Here is a 23,365-nt window from a genome sequence, read left to right as displayed (position 1 = left end):
AGATTAAAAGTCAATACGAATATGATGTAAAAAGAGATCAGGTATTAGGAAAACATAGTCAAATGCAGGTGGCAATGGTGAGAGGTCTATTCTCTAAATGGAAGCAACCAATTTATATTGATTTTGATCAAAAAATGACTAAAAAAATTTTGTTTCAAATAGTCTCCAAACTATACGATGCGGGTTATTTAATAGTTGCAATGGTCAGTGATATGGGAGGGGGTAACATGGGTTTGTGGAACGAGTTAAGGATCAATATAAACAATAATTTTTTTGATCATCCTAGTAATCCCGAAAAAAAAATATATTGCTTTGCTGATGCACCTCACGCGTTAAAATTAATTCGAAATTGGCTCTTAGATGGTGGGTTTGTTTTAGATGATGGAGATGTTGAAATCGGTAAAAATCCATTGGCGAAGCTCTTAAATGCCCAGAAAGGGGATATGAAAATGTGTCCAAAGTTAAAAAAGTTACATTTAGAATGTGCTGGATCTGGTAGGCAAAATGTTTCTTTGGCTGCGCAACTATTATCGAACACAGTATCTAAAGCTCTTCTCTATATGATTAAAAATAAAGCTAAGGAAGATTTAGAGCCAGATGAGTTAAATCAAACCATGGAACTCGCTTTTTTTATTGAAAAAGTAAACAATTGGTTTGATGTTTTTAACTCTTATGTAGAAAATAGTTCTAATCCAAACAAATGTGGCTTTGGAATACATTTAAAAGAGCAAGGGGTGGTCTTAGATGAAATGATTTCCTTAACTGACAACATGTTGTGCAAAGACAAAACTGGAAAAGTCAAACCTTTTCTTCAAATTTTCCAAAAGGAATAATAACTTCTTGTAAATCTCTCAAAGAGTTATTTTATGATTTAAAACGAAATTATGGTATTAAATATCTCCTTACGCATAGATTAAATCAGGACTGTTTGGAAAATTTCTTTTCCCACGTTCGCTCAAGGGGTGGTTTAGATGACCACCCAACACCCCTTAATGCATTACATCGAATTAGAGTTGTAATTTTAGGAAAAAATCCAGGGGTTTTTAATTGTAATAGCATTACCACTGATCAGATTCAAGCGGATTATTTAGCTTCAAATGTTTTAAATCATTGCGATAAAGAAAATAGTCAAAAGGATGTTTATCTTTTAAATAATATCTTAACAACTGCCGAGATTGAAACTGACCTCCCTGATTTGTTACCAAATGATGTCCTAGTCAATGACAGTTTAGAAATTAATACAACAACTAAACCCTTATGTTCACTGAAAGCGAGCAAAATTATTAACGCAACGATTGATTCGCAAAAGTATGAAAGTGATTTTAAGAAATGTGAAGAAAGTGGTTTAGAATACTTCGGTGGGTGGGTTGCTAAAAAACATTATAAAGCCAACCCAGAATTAGATTTAGTAGACAAAAATAAACTAGATCACGATTATCAAATTCCCTCTTGGGCAAATTTCTTATCATACGGAGGTTTAGTCATTCCCTCAAGTGCCTTTATGGAAAAAATCAAAATTTATGAGGACATCTTTAAAAATATATTACCCAACATTTCTTTGTCTAACGAAGAAAATATTGTTCAAAATACTAGTCAAAAAATATTTGAAATTGAAAATAAATACCCTTTAATAATTGTTAAAACATTTGTGAAACTTAGAATTTTCATTCGAATTAAACATTTGAACTCAATTAAGATTACAAATGCAGAAGACAAGGATGGAAAAAGAAAAGGTGCCAAAAAAATGTCTAAAATAGTTACTTAGAAATTTGTGATATTTTTGAATAATTTCAAAACTAAGCTTTTGGATGAACCTACCTATGAATTGTTTGTGAAATGATTTTAGGCTTGATGGTTCTTTGTGAAAAAAAATTAAGTGATATTTTTAAAACGTTTCCTAAAATGTTCCTTGTATTTAAAATGTTCCTAAAATGTTCCTTGTATTTAAAATGTTCCTTGTGTTTAAAATGTTCCTAAAGTACAGTACAAATTGTTTCAATAAAAATTGTTTAAATGTTTTGATAACTTCAGTTTTAAATTTAATAAACAAGTTATTTAAAATTATTTAATATATATTTTAATTTATTTATTTAAAAATTCCGCGCTTCTATAAAGTAGCGAAAAACCTATTCCATAGCGCGTAGTAAATATCTCGGGCGCTCGCGGAGGTCGGATTCTGACGTCACGCGCGAGGAGAGAAAAAAAACGCGAATTCGGAATTGAGCGTTGGCACCCCTTGATTCTTACTTACCAGTTAGGGATGATATGAAGTTATGAACACTATTTCGGGAAACACTATTTTAAACTAAATGTGCTTTTGCCCAACTTTTACTGAATTACCTCAAACTCCAAATAGTAGAAATCTTTCAATGCGTCGTCTGCTTTACATTCAAAATTACTTTTGGCTTTGTCGTTTCGGTAAAATAGTGAGTTCCAGTACAAAATTAAGAGGTAAAATTTAAAGGTAGCGTCGGCGAGGTTTATTACCGATCTAGAACGCTAGATGGCGCTCGCGTTGGGGGCGGTGGCCTAAAATTTGAAAAAAGGACCATACCCTACGAGTGGATGAATCGCGTCACGTGGGTTACAAAGACTCTATTTGCCCCTCAACCTGGACTCCACGTATCAATATAAATGAAGCTCGCCTAGAGCGCAAAGCCTTGCAGTCCATTTTGCACCCCTTTTCCTCATTCTTTCGTGACAGCGAGGAGCGGTTTTTCTTTTTCGCACCTGGGAACTTCTTTTATTCATGGAATTTTTCTTTTTTTTTTGTACTATGCTGTTATAGTCATAGGAGAGGGGAAATTCGCGGAATTGAGAAATCATTCGACTTGGTTTGGTTGGGGGCTTGGGGCCGGGTGCGTTTAGCGATCGGTTAGGTATCTTTCTTAGGGACCGGATTTCAGAAAGACGGTTAGCAAGAAACGAATTGAGCTTTCTTCATATCGCATGAAGTCAATTGTGTTCGGAACTGTTTTATATGAAGATGATAGGTAACTATTAATAAAAGCATCAAAACTATATCCGTGCCTGGTTTTAATTCATGCTTTGTTTTATCAGGATAATTATTTTAGTGGTGTTTGGTAATGAACATCAAAAATAAAATGAGGTAAAAATCGAATGTTAAGTTTGACCAATCTAAAAGATTAGTTACTAAACATTTTGTGACTTTTATATAGTACGTATACACCAGGACGTTACTGATATTTTAAAAGGACGTGTGAATAATGTTTGAAATTATTGAGGTGGGAGAAGTTGCTCCCTCTCTCAGCTTTATCTTCAGTGCCATTTTTTGATTGTGAGGCATTCAACGTCAGCCAAGATGGTCAAACTGAACTGTAGCCTTTCTCCCTGCAGCCTCTTGGCTTAGTAACACTGGGAGAACCAAAATGAAATTGAACTGGGTTACTGGACGCTTCGCAAAATTTAAATGGACGCTCGCGATATTTTAAATGGACACTCGCGATATTTTAAATGGACACTCGCGATATTTTAAATGGACACTCGCGATATTTTAAATGGACACTCGCGATATTTTAAATGGACACTCGCGATATTTTAAATGGACACTCGCGATATTTTAAATGGACGCTCGCGATATTTTAAATGGACGCTCGCGATATTTTAAATGGACGCTCGCGATATTTTAAATGGACACTCGCGATATTTTAAATGGACACTCGCGATATTTTAAATGGACACTCGCGATATTTTAAATGGACGCTCGCGATATTTTAAATGGACGCTCGCGATATTTTAAATGGACACTCCCGATATTTTAAATGGACACTCGCGATATTTTAAATGGACACTCGCGATATTTTAAATGGACGCTCGCGATATTTTAAATGGACGCTCGCGATATTTTAAATGGACACTCGCGATATTTTAAATGGACACTCGCGATATTTTAAATGGACACTCGCGTTATTTTAAGTGGACACTCGCGTTATTTTAAGTGGACAGTCGCAATAGTTAGAATATTTTTTCAAACTTCGTATTTATAAAAACTTCTTGAGGATACAGTGTATAGACTAATGGTGGTAGAGAGGGGTGAAAACCGTGTATCCCTCCCTCTGGGCGCGCTTTTGTAAGAGAGGATACTGTACGCGCCCAGTAGGGGCATGACACTGAGCTAAGAGATAGGAGGAATGCCGTTTGCATAGGTAGTACTGCCATTACTCTATATCGGGCCTGACTTCAGTCTTACAACATCAGAACCAGTTTGTGTACCTGTACATGTATATAGACAAGCCTTTACAACCAGGGTTTTCTATACAATGTTGTGATTCTTTCTCGTATAACCGTGTCTAATCATAGAGCTGTTAAACTGGCAGCTTCAAGAGGGAAAGGGTGTAGCGCTTCAAACTATAGTATCTATAAATCGAGACAGGTTTGGGAGAGAATAGGTAGGCTAAAGACATTTTCTACGATTTAGGAAAGGAGAAAAAACTTATGCGTCATGCACTGCACAGCCTTAGACCATTGTTGGGTATTGTACAACCTTAGCACATTGCAAAATAATTTTGGTCTTTGTTAGCAACATCGAATGATAGATAATACCAGGTGGTAATTAGCAAAGGAGATGTATGTATTCATCCTTATTGGCATTAAGGGGTAGAGGTTATGGACTGGTACTTGCTTAGTTACTTTGAGTGGGGTAAGGGTGTGATGGTGTTGGAAAATTTTTGCGCCGGCTCGCTAAAGGCAAGGAGGATGTATAAGAGAGAAGACTCGTTTTGGAAATGTGGAAATAAAAAACATGCATCGGCGCGTAAGCCGTTGGTAAAGGCGCACGTCACGTGATCGTTCTTGCAAACGAGGAATATTCAAAATTATAAACAAGCTGATGAGGCTAGAAAAAGGGGGCTTGAACGCATGGGCGAGAACGTACGCTCTCTTGCCGTGAGTGGGTCGTGGTAATCATGGTAACTGGGGAACGCCACAGTGTAATTTTATGAACTGCGGACTACGTGCATTTTGTCTGACTCTGAACCTCCTCTCTTATAAATCCGCCTTGCTACCTACCGTATAGACCATTTCGGAAATTAAATACGGTACCATTGCGGTATCCTCCTTGGCGCCAAGAAACCCCGCTAGATTCAGTGCGAGTTGGCTAGTCTCCCGCGAGCAGTGAACTCGGGCTCATTCTGGCGTCTCTTCTTGGCGCGAGGGAGAATACCCCAATGGCCGCCTCTCCCTTGTGGGTTGGTTACTCAGTATTTATATTCCGAAATTTTCTATAGTTTGTAGGTAAAGGGGGTCTGTAAACCAGAAATGTGGTTTTATTTTTGTTTGGGTTCTAAGAATTCCCTCCAGATCCATGAATGTATACCATTTCTCAGTCTTGGCGGATGGTGTTAATTTCGGGAGGGTAATTGAGGTTTTCCTACCCTTTTCTTAGTATCAACTCTGCTTTAAAGTGAAATTCCGGGTGGCTAGTGCTTCCCAAACACACCCATAATATCGGCCGGTTCTGACATTTCTACCTTGAATACAAGTTCATTCGTTCATTATTTTAAAAGGAGATAAAAGAAATGTTTAGGTGCATTGGAATGTGGTCACCGAAGAAATGGAGATAAAATTCAGTCTCGTCGAGGGGCTACTCACTATTATGGTTACTGCAGTGATTATAACATTATTTAATCGCCACTTGTACCCAGAACAACTCGCCAATTACACATGGCAAAGGTAATTGTAAAGCGATTAACGAGTCATTTCATTTCAGAAAGAAGTATGTTCGAAACACTTCGCAATTATCACACGATATAAGGAATAGGGAGCTAACAGTTCTGACCCTGAAACGTCACACCCTTCTATCTCTTACGGGAGTTTCATCCCCTAACGGTTGGAAACAGTATTCTACGCGCAAAAATGACAACCAAAGAGGGGCTGCGTGACGTCAGACTATCTCTTCCCCCTAGCCAGTTGTTAGCTCCCTATTAGATCGGGATAACCAAATCATTTCACGTCAGGTGTTCACAGGATATAAAGAAGGATCACGTCCCTTTCGTTTGAAGAACGTTCAAACCAATGTACTTTTTCAGTTTTTCCAGGAGCAGATGACAAAGGAGTCTCGGACGCTAGCTTCCACAATATAGAGGGCAATGGCACCCGCGTACGTCACAGCTGTAGCGGTATCGTTTGCCATAGAGGCGCTATCAGACATTATAGCAGACGATGCTTTTGGTGGATTATATCTGGCACCAAAGTCTGCTGGGAATTTTATTTGTAATAACGGACTAACAGTGGCTACTGAGGTTCGCCTTATCCGATCGCGACATAAATATACACAATATAATTACTTTATTCAAACATCTGTAACCGTTGGTATTAAGATAAAAGATAAGACTACATTTTGTGACTTTAAACCTACTAAATAGCCAAACTAGCAGAGAAACCCATGTAAGCCAAGGCTTAAGTAACAATTTGTGCCCACTGGAATGATTGGGCTCGGGTTTTCGAAAGATAAAATCAAGGTTTTAAAAGATGCCGAAACACAATGTAATAAATGTGTTTTAGGGCCAAAATATTCCGTATTAATTGAGGTTGGAAACGAAACACTGTCTCTAACTTTTTGGGTTTTAAAAGATCGTGAGTGATTTCTTTTCCCAACCTCTTGTAGCTATCATTTAATTCAAGAAGAAATTTATAAAAAATTGGCACTGAAACACATTTTAGTTTTTCAATAGTGTACATACGTTACTCGCTGCGCTTTTCATTATAAATTTTAGTCTAAAAAAGATTAAAAAGCCGTTGAAATCCATTTTATAACTCTTTAACTCGTTAAGCCTAGGCTAATTATAAGCAGACGATACGTATTTTTAAAGAGAGGCTCCAGACGCGATTTCCCAGATCTCCTTTCGAGACTTTGCAGCCACGCTATTGGTTGGAAAATAAAGCTCAAATTTCCTACGAGAGGTGGCACTGGCGTAATGATTTTGGTTAATAACCGTGACGTTCGCGGATCCCATTGCCCTCTACATTATGGAAGCTAGCGTCCGAGACTCCTTTGTCATCTGCTCCTGGTTTTTCCAAGAAATAAATAAAAATGCTCATTATATACTCTTGTTCAACCTCACTTGACAGTATTGTAGAAGTTGAGGAGCATTAGCCAAAATATAATGGCAAGTACGGTTTCTCAAGGGCGGATAAACAGGAGTATAGATATTTGTCTCCATAGTTTCATTTTAAGTTAAAAATATCGAATCGAAAAAAATAGTGAATCTTTATAAAAAGACCTTTCTATTCAAAGCTACTAGCCTTTAGCACATAGAGAGTGAGAAAATGGATTGAAAGGCGTGTGTATGGCATTGGGAAAAGGGAATAAAGGAATCAACTATAGGTGATTGGTTGTCAAACTATTCAGGTGGTCGAAGCTACCCTGCCCTTATTTGAAAAAAAGGGGGGGGGGGAGGTACCTCCTTCTCACAGAGAAAAAACTTAATAGTATTGCAATGTTAGGGGGTTTCAGTTTAAACCTTTGCCCTCTTAAAACTCCGAACCCCTTCTTGGTACCGCAGTCCCCAGGATAATCATGGCAGTAAGTCTATAGAGTAAAGGCACCTCCCTGCCTTTGGCTACGTTACGCTCTATGAGAAATTAACATGGAGTGCCACTACTCTTCATAGGGGCAAAAAGAAAACCCAGTCTGGCGTTTTTCGTTCCCCCGTTTAACATTCTTAAGCTATCCCTACCATCAAAGGTCACGTGGCACGGGCATCATCCATGGGGGAGGGGGGGTTTGGCGAACCTAAAGGAAGCGTGGCTTCGTCGTTGGTGCGGTAACGGATGGGGAAAGGGGGGGGGAGTAGAAAATTCGTTAGAAATAAACTGAGTTGCAAGCTTTTTCGCCTAGGCGGCAGCACATTTTCTCGGCGTTTGGAGCTACACAGGAAAGTTTCACTAAAGGGGCGCCAACCGAGCAGAGTTCCCCTTTAAATAGACGAAAACTCCAATAAACGTTCGTAGAACGTAATTTTTACTACTATACGTTTAAATTAATCTAAATAATCATTAAAATACACTAAGAGTAGTGAAATTTAAAGTTTTAGGGGTAAAATAGTGACATTTTGCTTCAAAATATTATGGGGTTTCCCCTCAGTTTAATATAAATTCTCAACAATAAGGGCTAATATGACGTTTATCGTTTATAATTCCTCACTTTCGTGTCTTCGTGAGTAAACGTTTCCACTTTTGAATATGGATACTAATTTTAATAATCAATAAACTTACATTAATGCCTTTAAAGGAGGAACAACAAAGGAATTCACTACAAGTCACAGTGCCAAACTAAACAGGATAACTTCTAGCAGATAGCTTTAACCTTTTCCTAGCCGCCGTCAAGTCCGTCAGTCGTCACCCCTCAGACGGAAGAATGATCTTGATGATCAGTGTTGTTCTAGCAGTAGCATGTCGGCAAAATATCAGAGATTCTTCAAGACTTAAACCACAAAAAATACCTATAACCATTTTCAGAGCAAACTAATAATTTTACGGATAAGCTATGTAAAAGTATATATTTTCTCAATTAAATCAATCCATATTTTCTCAATTAAATCAATCCATATTTTCTCAATTAAATCAATCCATATTTTCTCAATTAAATCAATCCATATTTTCTCAATTAAATCAATCCATATTTTCTCAATTAAATCAATCCATGTTTTCTCAATTAAATCAATCCATATTTTCTCAATTAAATATACCTCATGAAATGACTTACTCTAATCAAAAATAATCGAAATTATTAATTAAAATACGGGTTTTTGCGGGGAAAAATCATGAAAACGGTCAATATCCTTCAAATTAGGCACATAGATTCTAATTGAACTCCTCTTTTGAATGATCCACATCTCCTTAATTGCAACTAGGGTAGGGCATACCAATTGAATTTAACTGAACCCCCTCCGATTTAATTTTTAAACTGGTCCAGGCAATTTTTAAACTGGTCATTTGCCCTGTGCCACCGCCTTATTTCATACGCTCCCGTTCGCCCTATTCGAACTGGGGGGAGACGGTGGGACGGCATAAACCTTAGGTGCCGCCTGGTTATAGTAGCAATGGGATAGTAGTACGTGACACCCTCCCAAGTCTTACCGCTGTTCTGGTAGCCATATTAGGTGGTCTCAGCTTCATTCCTGCTTTAATCTTTGTGAAATCGTGAAATCACGAAATCTTTGGCAAAAATCACGAAATCTTTCTCATTAATCATTGGCAAAATCACGAAATATTTCTCGTAATCATTGGCAAAATCACGAAATATTTCTCGTAATCATTGGCAAAATCTCGTACGTTTTTTGGGAATGTCGGACCCCTGAGATGGGGCGCTCTACTTCTAAGACTTCTGAGAAATGCTCTTTGCTTAATAACCTACTTTTTTGGCTTCTCTTAGGGCGTTGTTTTTCTAGATATCTAGTGATATGTCTAACACAAGACTTCTCACGGCACTCTGTTTCTAGATATCTTTTTGATATGTCTAATACAAGGTCTCTTAAGGGGCTCTAATATATTCAAAAGGCTCCCGAAGACCCAAAAACATAATATTGAAGACGTTTCAACATATATAGATCTTCCATTCTCAACAGTAGCAAGGGTTATATGATTCATTTCAGCTCATATGAAAGAAATAGCGGAGTATGATGTTGCCCCATGAATTGACTATATTTTTCAGAATGTCCCAAAGTAAGGTAACTTACTTCAATTGAGATTACCTTCTGAAAATTGATTTAATTTAAACACGATTAATGAATTATAATATTCGTTAAATGTTTAATTCTTGAAGAAAATTTTCTTTCTACAAATGAGAAACTCAAACAATTAAAATTATCTTACAGTAAAATCAGCATATTAAGTATAATATTTACATTATTTCAAAAAGCAGTATTAACGTATAATGAATAATGGACATTCCACTATTACTACTTGATACCTTCATTTTGAAAAATTTTGAATATTTAGAACGATCACATTTGAAGGGTTTTTCTCCACCGTGAATGTATGTCTGTCGTGCAATCAAATTTCAATGGTATTTCACCGCTGTGAATGCGGACATGTCTGATAAAAAAACTCTTATATTTACTGGCAAATTCACAACAGTCACGTCTGAGGGGTTTTTCTCTATTATGAAGGGTATTATGTGTGATCAAAACGAACTTTCATGCGCTAGTAAAGTCACAATGATCACATTTAAAGGGCTTTCCCCCAACTTTGAACGCGTTGATGCCTGATGAAAGTACTCTTGCCAGTGCACCTAAAGTCTTACTGATGACATTTGAAGGGTTTTCCACCATGGTGTACGCGTTGTTGATGTATGGTCAAACTAGGCTTCTGTACGCTGGAATAGTCGCACAGATTACATTTGAAGGGTTTTTCACCATTGTGAATGCGTTGATGTATGATTAAACTATTCTTGTGATTACTGGAATATTCACACCGATTACATTTGAAGCGTTTTTCATCACTGTGAACGCGTTGATGTCTGATAAAACTACTCCTGACAGCGCACCTAAAATCACACTGATCACATTGGAAAGGGTTTTCTCTATTGTGTACGCGTTGATGTTTGATCAAACTAGGCTTCTGTACGCTGGAATAGTCACACTTATCAGATTTGAAGGGTTTTTCACCACTGTGAATGCGTTGATGTATGATTAAACTAGTCTTGAGAGTGCAGGAATATTCACACTGATTACATTTGAAGCGCTTTTTATCACTGTGAACGCGTTGATGTCTGATAAAACTACTTTTGACAGCGCAACCAAAATCACACTGATCACATTGGAAAGGTTTTTCTACACAGTGAACACGCTGATGTGTGATCAATCCGGACTTCTGCGCGCTAGCGTAGTCACACTGATCACATTGGAAAGGTTTTTCTCCACAGTGAACGCGTTGATGTGTGATCAATGCGGACTTCTGCGCGCTAGCGTAGTCACACTGATCACATTGGAAAGGTTTTTCTCCCCTGTGAACGCGTTGATGTCTGATAAAATTACCCTTGAGACCGCACCTAAAATCACACTGATCACAATGGAAAGGTTTTTCTCCACTGTGAACGCTTTGATGTGTGATCAATATAGACTTCCACGCGCATGCGTAGTCACACTGATCACATTGGATAGGTTTTTCTCCACTGTGATGTCGTTGATGTGTGATCAATACGGACTTCCATTTAGTAGTGAAGTCACACTGATCACATTGGAATGGTTTTTCTACACTGTGAACGCGTTGATGTCTGATAAAACGACTCCTGACAGCGCACCTAAAATCACACTGATCACATTGGAAAGGTTTTTCACCACTATGAATGCGTTTATGCGCGATCAGGCGACACTTCCGAGTGCTGACATGTTGACACTGATCACATTTAAAAGATTTTTCACTACTGTGATTGCGTTCATGTTTGATCAAATTACTCTCATTTGTGCTCAAAAATTCACCATGATCACATTTTAAGATTTTTTCTCTAGTAAGAATTTTTATGTGATGGTCTGGACCTCTTTTATCTTCAGTGTTATGTTTTTCCTTGGATTTATCTACAACAAGTTGGGAAAACCAAAATATTACCTCTCCGAGTCAAGAGGTCTACTACTACAAACTTATTTATCTAGATATGGAATTATTTCTCTTTCTTGAAGTAAAAATTTACGAAATATTGAAGCAGTATTCCAAGCATAGCGAACAATAGTAAAGCAGACGACATTTTACATCCAATAAGGATAAATCTTGGGCACATGGAAATCAGTCAATGGGGAAAAGATCAGGAAATGAAGTCTACGCTTCAGCTGTTTACCGTATATTCTGATAGCTACATTCACAACTGGTTTGCAGTGTAAACCCTATCGTCTCGTCTCACCTCAACAATATTCTTAGTTTGCCAACATGAATGTTAATGTTAAATAACACCAAAGCTAAATTGTAGCTAGACGCACTAATAGTCAATGCGCACCATAAAGAGAAAAAAGTCTGTAGCTACTACCCGTTTACCATTAGCCCTTTTACTATTCTAATTGCCACCATGATCTTTTCTTCTATTATAAAATCTTAACCTGGTGTATTTAACTTTCGGCTCACTCTTAACCGTTGATGTCTCTTCATTTCAGACAAGAAAATCAAAGCCACAAGTTTACTTCACCTCAGGCCTCAATTATTTACTCTTTGTTTCACTAAGCCTATTGCGGATGATACTTAATATACCATCTGGAGTCTAGGTCTTAGTTTTCTTCATGAAATCACTAAACCAGGGATTATTCTATATACAGATGTAGTATAGCTTAAGTAATATATAAACAGCCATTTCAAATAGCAATATTAAAAAAATCTTTGGAATATCAAAATGAAACAGAGCTTTAAAGCTACAAAAGTACTAAATGCAACATAATTACGAAAAATACTTCCACATATTCACTTTATATTATGGAAAAGGGAATATTAAGGTTCTGTATGATTTCTTAACACATCAAAACAAGGCTAACTGCTAACGCGACGCACTAGTGTAACAATGGACGGACACACACAGACAAAAACATAGACTGCTTTTTAACTCTTTCCGTATTAATTTTGAGTTGAGAAACAAGATTATCTTTAATATTTAAATAAATATAATTATTTTTAATTATTTTAATCTTCAATAATTAACATTAATAATAGTTAAATCGTTTAAAATAAAGTTATACCTATTATCATCTCAAACTGTGCTAATATTGACGTTTAAAGTGAATGGTACCCCTCTTGCCCGCTTTCTTCAAATTTTGGGGTTTATATACGATTCGTTTCCATTATAATAGTAAGGAAAAAGCGCAATTGCGAAAACCTTTGGTGGCGATCCCACCTTAGGGAGGCTAGACGTTTCTCGTAACCCTAGCTGATCGCCGTGTATATCCTAAACCCAAACGATGATAATGGAGTAGAAGCCAATGAGACAGATTGGTGTCTATGTGGAATTGACGGAAGACCAGTAGATGGTGGTGTTAGAAGCCAGAATGTACAGACTGGTGTCCAAGTGGGATGGACAAAGACCAGAAGATGGTGGTGATTAGAAGCCAGTATGTACAGACTGGTGTCCGTGTGGGATGGACAAAGACCAGAAGATGGTGGTGTGAGAGCTCAAGTAGAGGAGCCATTTCCGTGACTGTGAAAGCAGTTCGGAAATGGCGAACACGTTTGCTCCGATTTGTAAACTGCGAACGCGGTCACTTGGGGTCTGACAGACAGACACACAGACACGTCCAGTGTAAAACCTCTCCGTGACGTCATCGTCACTCGGAGAGGTAAAAATAAAGATAAACAAGTTGGGAAAACCAAAATATTACCTCTCCGTGTCAAGAGGTCTACTACTACAAACGTATTTACCTAGATATGGAATTATTTCACTTTTTTGAAGTAAAAATTTACCAAATATTGAAGCAGTATTCCAAACATAGCGAATGTACAGTAAAGCAGGCGACATTTCACATCCAATAAGGATAAATCTTGGACACATGGAAATCAGTCAATGGGGAAAAGAACAGGAAATGAAGTCTACGCTTCAGCTGTTTACCCTATATTCTGAAAGCTACATTCACAACTGGTTTGCAGTGTAAACACTATCGTCTCGTCTCACCTCAACAATATTCTTAGTTTGCCAACATGAATGTTAACGTTAAATAACACCAAAGCTAAATTGTAGCTAGACGCACTAATAGTCAATGCGCACCATAAAGAGAAAAATAAGTCTGTAGATACTACCCGTTTACCATTAGCCCTTTTACTAATATTATTATTATTATTTAAGAGTGTATTTAACTTTCGACTCACTCTGAAATGTTGATTTCAGACACGAAAATCAAAGCCTCAATTATTTACTCTTTGTTTCACTAAGCCTATTGCGGATAATACTTGTTATACGCGCCGGAGTCTAGGTCTTAGTTTGCTTCATGAAATCACTAAACCAAGGATTATTCTATATACAGATGTAGTATAGCTTAAGCAATATATAAACAGCCATTTCAAATAACAATATTAAAATAAATCTTTGGAATATCAAAATGAAACAGAGCTTTAAAGCTACAAAAGTACTAAATGCATCATAATTACGAAAAATACTTCCACATATTCACTTTATATTATGGAAAAAGGGAATATTAAGGTTCTGTATGATTTCTTAACACATCAACACAAGGCTAACTGCTAACGCGACGCACTAGTGTAACAATGGACGGACACACACAGACAACAAGAGTAACAAGGAGTATAAACCCATTAGTGGAAGCAGTATTTGTTTTCCGAAACAATCTCGCTTATGTTTATCCTCTCTAGACTTCGCTAAAAACGTATTACTACTACGTAAAATATTAATAGACAGGCAAAGATTGATACCATTAAAGAAGGAGCGCAATATTATCCATAATTTCATTTCATATACAGAGAACAGAAATTATTATGTTTCTGAGAGGAGCTTCCCATTTTAGTTGTTGTTTTGAAAAATATATCGCAATGCACGGGCCTTGATAGATATAGGAGGCAATGAATGAAATATATGGCATGCACGGGCCTTGGTAGATATAGGAGGCGATGATAATCTCTCTCTTTGCACGAGAGGTTTATCTTTAATATTTAAATAAATATAATTATTTTTAATTATTTTAATCTTCAATAATTAACATTAATAATAGTTAAATCGTTTAAAATAACGTTATACCTATTATCATCTCAAACTTTGCTAATATTGACGTTTAAAGTGAAGGGTACCCCTCTTGCCCACTTTCTTCAAATTTTGGGGTATATATACGATTCGTTTCCATTATAATAGTAAGGAAAAGCGCAATTGCGAAAACCTTTGGTGGCGATCCCACCTTAGGGAGGCTAGACGTTTCTCGTAACCCTAGCTGATCGCCGCGTATATCCTAAAACCAAACGATGATAATGGAGTAGAAGCCAATGATACAGATTGGTGTCTATGTGGAATAGACGGAAGACCAGTGGATGGTGGTGTTAGAAGCCAATGATACAGATTGGTGTCTATGTGGAATAGACGAAAGACCAGAGGATGGTGGTGTTTAGGAGCCAGTATGTACAGACTGGTGTCCAAGTGGGTTGGACAAAGACCAGAAGATGGTGGTGATTAGTAGCCAGTATGTACAGACTGGTGTCCAAGTGGGTTGGACAAAGACCAGAAGATGGTGGTGATTAGTAGCCAGTATGTACAGACTGGTGTCCAAGTGGAATGGACGAGAACCAGAAGATGGTGGTGTGAGAACTCAAGTAGAGGAGCCGTTTCCGTGACTGTGAATGCAGTTCGGAAATGGCGAACACGTTTGCTCCGATTTGGAAACTGCGAACGCGGTCACGTGGGTGTAACAACGGACAGACACACAGACACACAGACACACAGACACACAGACACACAGACACACACACACAGACACGGCCGTTACAGAACCTCTCCTGGACTACGTCACACGGAGAGGTAAAAAGACGTAGTCAATACCGAGCCCTACTTGTTAGCAAAATAGTTACTTAAAGGAATAGCGACGTGTTTTTAAAATTATCTCAAATCTAAAGAAAACCTTACTTTTTTGAGAGTTTAAAATCTTCTGATTCCAAAAATATGGTTGATAAATATTTGAATATGAGGGAAAACACAGAAAAAACACCTCGAAAACTAGAAATTTGGGGGAGCAAAAGCAAATTTGCGGAGAAGATTTTTGGCGGGTTTTTCTCCTTGATACGTCACTCACGGCATCTCGTGGAAAAGCCAAGCGCGAGCGCCCGAGACTCCCGAGTCTACTAATGCCGCGCGAATCTGAATAAAATAGGCTTAACGCGGCGCTGAGACACTAACAGGCGTCTCGTGAGCGACATCTAGAGAGAAAATTTCTCCTTACTACGTCATCAAACGAAACAAAATTTTAACTAGGCGTTTTCCAAACACAATACTTTACGAGAAGAAACACTGTAATCAGACGATGAAATGTCCGGGGATAACGAAGGCGGAATGCATCAAGGATCACATGAATAATTGGAAGCCCACCTGCATTTGTTTGTGCTGGGCACGCGATGAATGCGGGGGGTACCATTGCCAACAAAAAGGTCACATTTACCCCTATTGCGTTCGTTATCCGTCGAGTGACCCCTTCAGGTTATGGGCAATGCAGATGTAAAGATTACAAGCCGCGTTGGTAAATTTAGAGGGAAAAACACTAAATGATAGTAGAATAATACTACAACTCCCTTGCACTGTGTGAACTGAAGTATTTTGTATATTCATGTATCTTCCGATATAATAAAATATCACGTGGTAAAAATCGAGCTTTCAATCTTGTTTTTGTAAATAACGCTTTTCAAGTTGGCACGAAAAAAGGCCGAAATGAGGTAAATACATGCAAAACATTGCCTTAATGATGACGTCATATTGGTTGTGCTATAGACGTCGGGTTGGTACGTGGTTCACACAAATGGCGGGAAGATTGAAACAACCTCATTGGTCCCTTACATTAAACCGGAGTAACCATGGAAGAGACAAATGGCGCAATGTTAGCGCCACCTAAAGCACCAGGCTGTTTATGATACACGATTCCATCAATTTCAGATGAGAGCTTGACTGCGTTTTTCTTTTGGCCTATTTTTGATCTACTGTAACGCACTACAGAGCGAGGGGAAGATGCTAGCCATAATAATTCGGGTTATTTCTTTTGTAATCTGGACCAATTTTGACTTAATTTATTTTGAACATTTCAATCACCTCCATACCGAATGTAAATCTAATTTAGATTAAAATTTATAATTAAATATGATTTTTAAAGAGAAAAGCTTACCGAGTTTAGTGACTTCTGGAGTCTGATTGGTCAAGGGAAGTTATACAAGAGTGTCCCAAAAATCAAGAACAAATCTCACTTGGGCGCTTCGAAGAAATATACGAATAATACAACAACGTTGAATCCCCTTATTGTCTGGACAACTACAGTCTAAGGGGAGTTTGGTTCACGTACTGGAAGCGTTTAATATTCCAGACATTTGCATAAATTTCGTATTATTTAAAAAAAATTCATCTCGTAAACAATACGAGCAGATCTATTATGTTTTGATGTTCACTTGACACATGTTTTTGCGATCTACGTTTTGGGTATAAACAAATTAAAAACTCGTTACGTACCAGAGTCGTTAAAGGGATCGTGAAAGAGTTTCTAGTGAATATTCAATGCTGCTTCATCATCCCGTAGCAACAACCTAAGGTTTGAAAAACTGAGGTTTTCGATCTTTTCCGTTTATTCAAGATGATTGCAGTCTTAAAAATGAAGTTATTCCTACCCATCAGTTGAGTTTAATAAAGGAGAAATTTTAGGTCAGTTTTGAAACATTATCCATCGTCACTGTTCCTTTAAACCATACTTGGCATTGTCTAATGATGCCTTTCCCCTTCCCATGTTTAATTAAAAAAATCTGATAAAAACGCTTGACTGGTCTTATGAAGGAGCCATTGCCTTGCCAACTGTACAATTTCCTCGTCAACTAACCAAGGACAAACGTTCGCCGAAACTGTTCATTGTCATCGCTTCACTTGGCTGGTAAGTACAACCATAAGACTCGGCTTGAAGCGGAATTCATATTTTAGAAAATCATAGACAAAAACTTTGTAAATATCTTTTGAACTTCGATGTCTCGAGAGTTATTACTGAATTGTCTCTAGAACTTAACAAGACGATCGCTTTTAAGAAAATCAGGGATACAAACGTGTGGTGTTTCGCTAACTTTTCTTTTCGAGATATCGTTGAACAATGGGGATGTAATCGGTTGTCCGATTATGTTGGGAAAAAACAAATGGGGATTGAAGTGAAAGTCCATCTTTTAATAGCCAACGTAGTTCTATAATTAATTTTTGGTGTTTTGAATATTTACTTTAGTTTGTAGACTTACAATTATTCAATCTTTTACATCACATAGAAAATGCTGTTCAGGTGGGTCTTTCTCATTCTGATGGTGGTAAAGCTTCATATCCCGCCGTATTGCTAGAACTCATAGTAAGTATATCGAACTGGAATCTAAACAATTATTTATAAAGGTGTGGCTACAACAAATTTTAACATATAACTTGATTCATTCTCGGGAACGCATAAAGAAAGATTAGGTCTAGACTCGGAGAGGGGATATTTTGGATTTCTCAACTTGTTTTAATTATGATTTACTCTAACGCAGCATGTCCAGAGGACAGGATGAAACTCTGTAATGAGACGATGCAATGCCCGAAGGACACGAAGTTGCAATGCGTCTTTCACGCGCCACGTCCGAATCACGGAGCTTCTAAAGGTAGAATATTAAAGGAAATAAATAAAGTGGAGCATTCATGCATTGCAATTTAATGCACTAAAACAAATACGATTTCCCCTAATCATTTTATAGGGGGGAAACAACTAAATGATAGTAGGGTAATACTAGAAGTCCTTTGCACTGCGTGAGCAGAATTATATACTAATGGACATTATGCACATTCTTAATAATAATTATATTGTTTTTGACTTGATTGAAATGTGATTAACTCGCACTTTTTGTAAATTCATGTATCTTCCAATATAATGAACTGTCACGTGCTAAAATTATGTTCTGAATTATATTCTGTAAATAACGCTAATCAAATTGACAAGCGATGCGTGGTATAATACGTTGCAAAACAGCGCCTTAATCATGACGTCATCCATTCACTAAAAATGGCGGGGTAATTGAAACATCCTCATTGGTCCCGTACATTACAACCAGAGTTGCCAGGGAATATAGAAATGCGGCCCCCTAATGAACCAGGGTGTTTATAATTTCAATATGATCTTCCACTAATTTCAGCAGAGTAGCAAACATCTTAAGGCGCAGCGCCAAATATACTTGGGTTATTTAACTTTGGATGGCCAGCCGCAGTATTAGGCACGCTCAGTACAAACCAAAAGCAGACATAAACTTCCAGACATAACTTTCGCCACGTCGTCGTATTGCCATAATCTTCGAGAAAAAAAATTCCAATTTAATTTCGTAAGAATAATATTAATATAATATTTCAAATAATGCTTCATGATCTGTCTACACTTAATAGTTACGGCAGTCACAATCAAAGGTCTAAAATTTAAAAACCCATGACGTACAAGACTTCAAGTGATGGTGAAAAATTTCCTAGCTATTCATCAACAAGACATTTTAGAAGATATTATCAAAATATCATAATGTTTAAGTATGCAGTTTCCAAGATTAAATTTGATTCAAATATTGTTCTAAATAAAGCCAATTTAAGATGACAGTGTTAAAATATAACTAGACCTTGAGATCGCAAGTCAAGAAGTACTTAATCCAATATCCCTTTAAACTTAACTGCACTGTCTTGTCATCTTCCCAAATTAATACACGTTATTTAAACTAAAATGGAAGAATAAAAAAATATAATTTGAAATATTATTTTATGATCTTCCTATACTTAAAAGTTATTGCAAGCATAAACTGTAAAAACCCATGACTTACAAGGCTCGTTAAAGAGATGGTGAAACAATCTCTAGTAATTCATCAACTAGAGATGTTAGAAATTACTATCAATGAAGTTAAACAAGATTAAATTAGTTTTAATTATAGCTCCGTGTTAAAAAAAAAACATAATCAAGTTTGGAAATCACTACAGCCTAAAAGGCGCCTTGTTGGCGCTTAATACTTCAGTCATTTCCAATAGACAATACGTCAATTTGGCATAATGTTTCGTACAATTTCAAAAAATATTATTTCGTAAACGATACGAGATAAAAAAATATTATTTAAATTATGTTTTAGGTATCGTGAAATGGTATCAATCTATCAGTCAGGGCTGTTTCATCATACCATGAAAGCCTTTTGTTTCAGATAACTGTTTCTTGAATTTTTTCCTTTATTCAAGATGGATGCAGTCTTAAAAATTAAGATATTACTACCCATCAGTCGAATTTAATAAATTAAGATGAAATTTTAAGTCAGTTTTGGAATATTTAACTAGGTCACTGTTCCTTTAAACCGTACTTGTCATTGTCTAGTAATGGTTATTGCCTCCCCTCTTTTATTTCAAAACGAACCACATAAAAACGCATGACAGCGGAGCCATTGCCAACTGTAGAAGTTCCTCGTCCACTAACCAACGACAAACTCTCGCCGAAACTGTTCATCGTCATCGCTTCTCTAGACTGGTAAGTACAACCATAAGACTCGTCGGCTTGAAGCGGAATTCTTATTTTAAAATAGCATAGCCAAAAACTTTGTAGTTATCTTTTATGTCTCGAGAGTTATTCTTAAAAGCTTCAAGTGTCTCTGATTATTTAATTAGTTTGCAGACTTATAATTATAACTATTCAATCAGATAGAAATGCTGTTCAAGTGGGTCTTTGCCATTCTGATGCTGGTCAAACTTAGCTACTGCGATGGTAATCCGTTCAGTAAGTAATCTAACTGGAATTCGTTAGATAATAATTCATTTTGGCTAGCATTTCTATAAGTCAAACTAAGTATTTACAATTATTGCACAAGCAGGCTCAATTAACTCTCCGGATGATCTACGTCACGGAGAGTTATTGTTCTGGACTTTTCAGTCTGTTTTTACAATGGTCGTAGATTGGTATTAATTTTACTAGTAGAGCTGGTCATTATATATGGGCATAAGTCTATGTTCTAAACTCAAAAACTAAAAAAAAAAATTAATAAGACGCGATAAGTATGCGTTGGCATAAGTTTACGTTGTAAAGTTAAATGAGCGTTATGCGTTTGAACATTTTAGCATTGCTAAGGGTAACTCATCGAGATGATCATCACTAAAATATTACAATTACAGCATAAGTAAATTTATACGGGTAATAATTTAATCACTGTTTAGGGTAGGGCATCGAGGGGCTATTCACTCTGATTTTATACACGGTAAATCATTTAAGCATTGTACTAATTAGGGTAAGGTATAGAGGGGTTATTCACTCGTACGATGAGGCTACTATTACGAGCCCTTGGGTCGTCTTGTTACGTTAAGAAAGGGTAGGTCTTTGGCGACAGTAATTTCGACTCGGAGATTTAGTATTTTGGCTTACCCAACATGTTTAATTTATGATTTTCTCTTACGCAGAATGTTCCGAGGAGAGGTACAAACAGTGTAATCAGACACTGAAATGCCCGGGGGTGACAAAGTTGGAATGCATCGTGCACCAGCCATTTAGGGGGAATAGAATGACTGATGAGGAATTCGAAAAAATAAAAAAACTTCCATTGAAGCACGGCTGTCTTTGTATATGCCATGACGTATATGAGTGCACTGGGTTCAATTGCACCGGCAACAAACGTGGCGTTCACGAATATTGTTATTATCCGTCAGATAATTTTCAGGAACGCATAGGTTACAATAGAAATGAAGGAATTTGTAATTGTAGGGATCGCAAGGCGTATGGGTAAATTTAGAGGGAAAAACACTAAATGATAGTATAAATAATTCTACAACCCCTTTGCACTGTGTGAACTTCCTTATAATAATTATACTGTTTTTTCATTTGATTGAATTGTGGTTAACTCGCACTCTTCTTAAACACATGTATCGTCTTATATAATAAACTGTCACGTGGTAAAAAATACGCTTTCAATTTTCATTTGGGAAATAACGTTTGACAATAAAAGGTCAAAAAGCGATATGATGCATGATATATGCTTTGCCGAACATTGCCTTAATGATGACGTCATTTGTGGCTTTGCCAGGAGTCGATTTGGCAATTAGGTCACTGCAAATGGCGGGGAGATTCAAGCAGCATCATTGGTCCGGTACATTACACCCTGAGTAACAATGGAAGTGACAAATGGCACAAGGTTTGCTCCACCTAAAGCACCATGGTGTTTATGATTTCGATACACTATTCCATCAATTTCAGAAGAGTTTGACTTCGTTTTCCTTTTGGCCTATTTTTATCAACTGTAACACACAACACTTTTCGTAAATTCATGTATCTTCCAAATTAATAAACTGTCACGTGGTAAAAATCTTGTCCCGAATTATTTTCCGTCATTCGCGGATGCGCTCGGCGATGGGTTGGAACGAGGGCCACTAAAAATGGCGGGGTAATTGAAACAACCTCATTGGTCCCATACATTACACCCAGAGTTGCCAGGGAATAGAGAAATGCGGCTCCCAGGGTGTTTATAATTTCAATATGATATGCCATTAATTACAGTAGACTAGCAAACATCTTAAAGCGCAGCGCCAAATATACTTGGGTTATTTAACTTTGGATGGCTAGCCGCAGTATTAGGCACGCTCAGTTCATACCAAAAGCAGACATAAACTTCCAGACATTATAACTTTCGCCACGTCGTCGTATTGGCATAATCTTCGAGAAAAAAAAATTCGAATTTAATCTCGTAAAATATAATGTAAGAATCATATAATATTTCAAATAATACTTCACGATCTGTCTACACTTAATAGTTACGGCAGTCACAAAAAAGGCATAAAATTTAAAAACCCATGACGTACAAGAATTGTTCACGTGATGGTGCAACATTTTCTAGCTATTTATCAACGAGACATTTTAGAAGAATTATCAAAATATCATGTTTAAGTATGCAGTTTCCAAGATTAAATTGGATTCGATTATTGTTCTAAATAAAGCCAATTTAAGATGACAGTGTTAAAATATAACTAGACTAGGAGATTGCTTTCAATAGTTAAGGCAAGTCAATAAGTACTTTCGCCTTAAATATCCCTTTAAACTTGTTCATCTTGTCAAATATACTCCCTGGCCTCGTTATTTAAATCGAAAATTATCGTTTAAAAACGATTTACAGTGTCATTCGTGCAAATGAAATGAACCAGTAAACTAATATGGAAGATTAATAAAATATAATTTCAAATGTTACTTTATGATCTGCCTATACTTAAAAGTTATTGCAAGCACAAACTGTAAACAAGTTGGGAAAACCAAACTATTACCTCTCCGTGTCAAGAGGTCTACTACTACAAACGTATTTACCTAGATATGGAATTATTTCACTTCTTTGAAGTAAAAATTTACGAAATATTGAAGCAGTATTCCAAACATAGCGAATGTACAGTAAAGCAGACGACATTTCACATCCAATAAGGATAAATCTTGGACACATGGAAATCAGTCAATGGGGAAAAGAACAGGAAATGAAGTCTAGGCTTCAGCTGTTTACCCTATATTCTGAAAGCTACATTCACAACTGGTTTGCAGTGTAAACACTATCGTCTCGTCTCACCTCAACAATATTCTTAGTTTGCCAACATGAATGTTAACGTTAAATAACACCAAAGCTAAATTGTAGCTAGACGCACTAATAGTCAATGCGCACCATAAAGAGAATAATAAGTCTGTAGTTACTACCCGTTTACCATTAGCCCTTT

General features: G+C 37.0%; 1 protein-coding gene and 1 long non-coding RNA gene across 3 annotated transcripts in view; one reads left to right on the top strand and one right to left on the bottom strand.

Moving 5' to 3' along the window:
- LOC149621196 (uncharacterized) overlaps window positions 1-23,365 on the bottom strand; it is a 204,544-nt gene that overhangs the window by 75,511 nt on the left and 105,668 nt on the right. The gene's annotated exons all lie outside the window — the stretch shown is intronic.
- Window positions 17,508-21,724, top strand: LOC149621203 (uncharacterized). Of its 2 annotated transcripts, XM_089854299.1 has the most exons (8): window positions 17,512-17,546; window positions 17,923-17,999; window positions 18,175-18,285; window positions 18,814-18,996; window positions 19,058-19,192; window positions 19,777-20,162; window positions 20,333-20,408; window positions 21,083-21,724. In XM_089854299.1, the coding sequence occupies exons 7-8, from the start codon at window positions 20,339-20,341 to the stop codon at window positions 21,403-21,405; spliced, it is 393 nt and encodes a 130-aa protein (XP_089710425.1). In that variant the 5' UTR covers window positions 17,512-17,546; window positions 17,923-17,999; window positions 18,175-18,285; window positions 18,814-18,996; window positions 19,058-19,192; window positions 19,777-20,162; window positions 20,333-20,338; the 3' UTR covers window positions 21,406-21,724. The 2 variants fall into 2 exon arrangements, with proteins under 2 accessions (XP_089710424.1, XP_089710425.1); XM_089854298.1 differs by having other exon boundaries at window positions 17,508-17,999.

Source organism: Phalangium opilio, unplaced genomic scaffold, assembly GCF_054372755.1.
Source record: "Phalangium opilio isolate 3A_F unplaced genomic scaffold, DU_Popi_V2 ptg000209l_1, whole genome shotgun sequence".
NCBI lineage: Eukaryota > Metazoa > Arthropoda > Arachnida > Opiliones > Phalangiidae > Phalangium > Phalangium opilio.
This window is presented reverse-complemented; position numbering and strand designations above follow the sequence as displayed.

Coding starts and splice junctions, on each gene's coding strand:
- LOC149621203 (XM_089854298.1), top strand. CDS start 20,339: ATGCTGTTCAAGTGGGTCTTTGCCATTCTGATGCTGGTCAAACTTAGC. Junction 20,409..21,082: donor CTGCGATGGTAATCCGTTCA/GTAAGTAATCTA, acceptor TCTCTTACGCAG/AATGTTCCGAGGAGAGGTAC.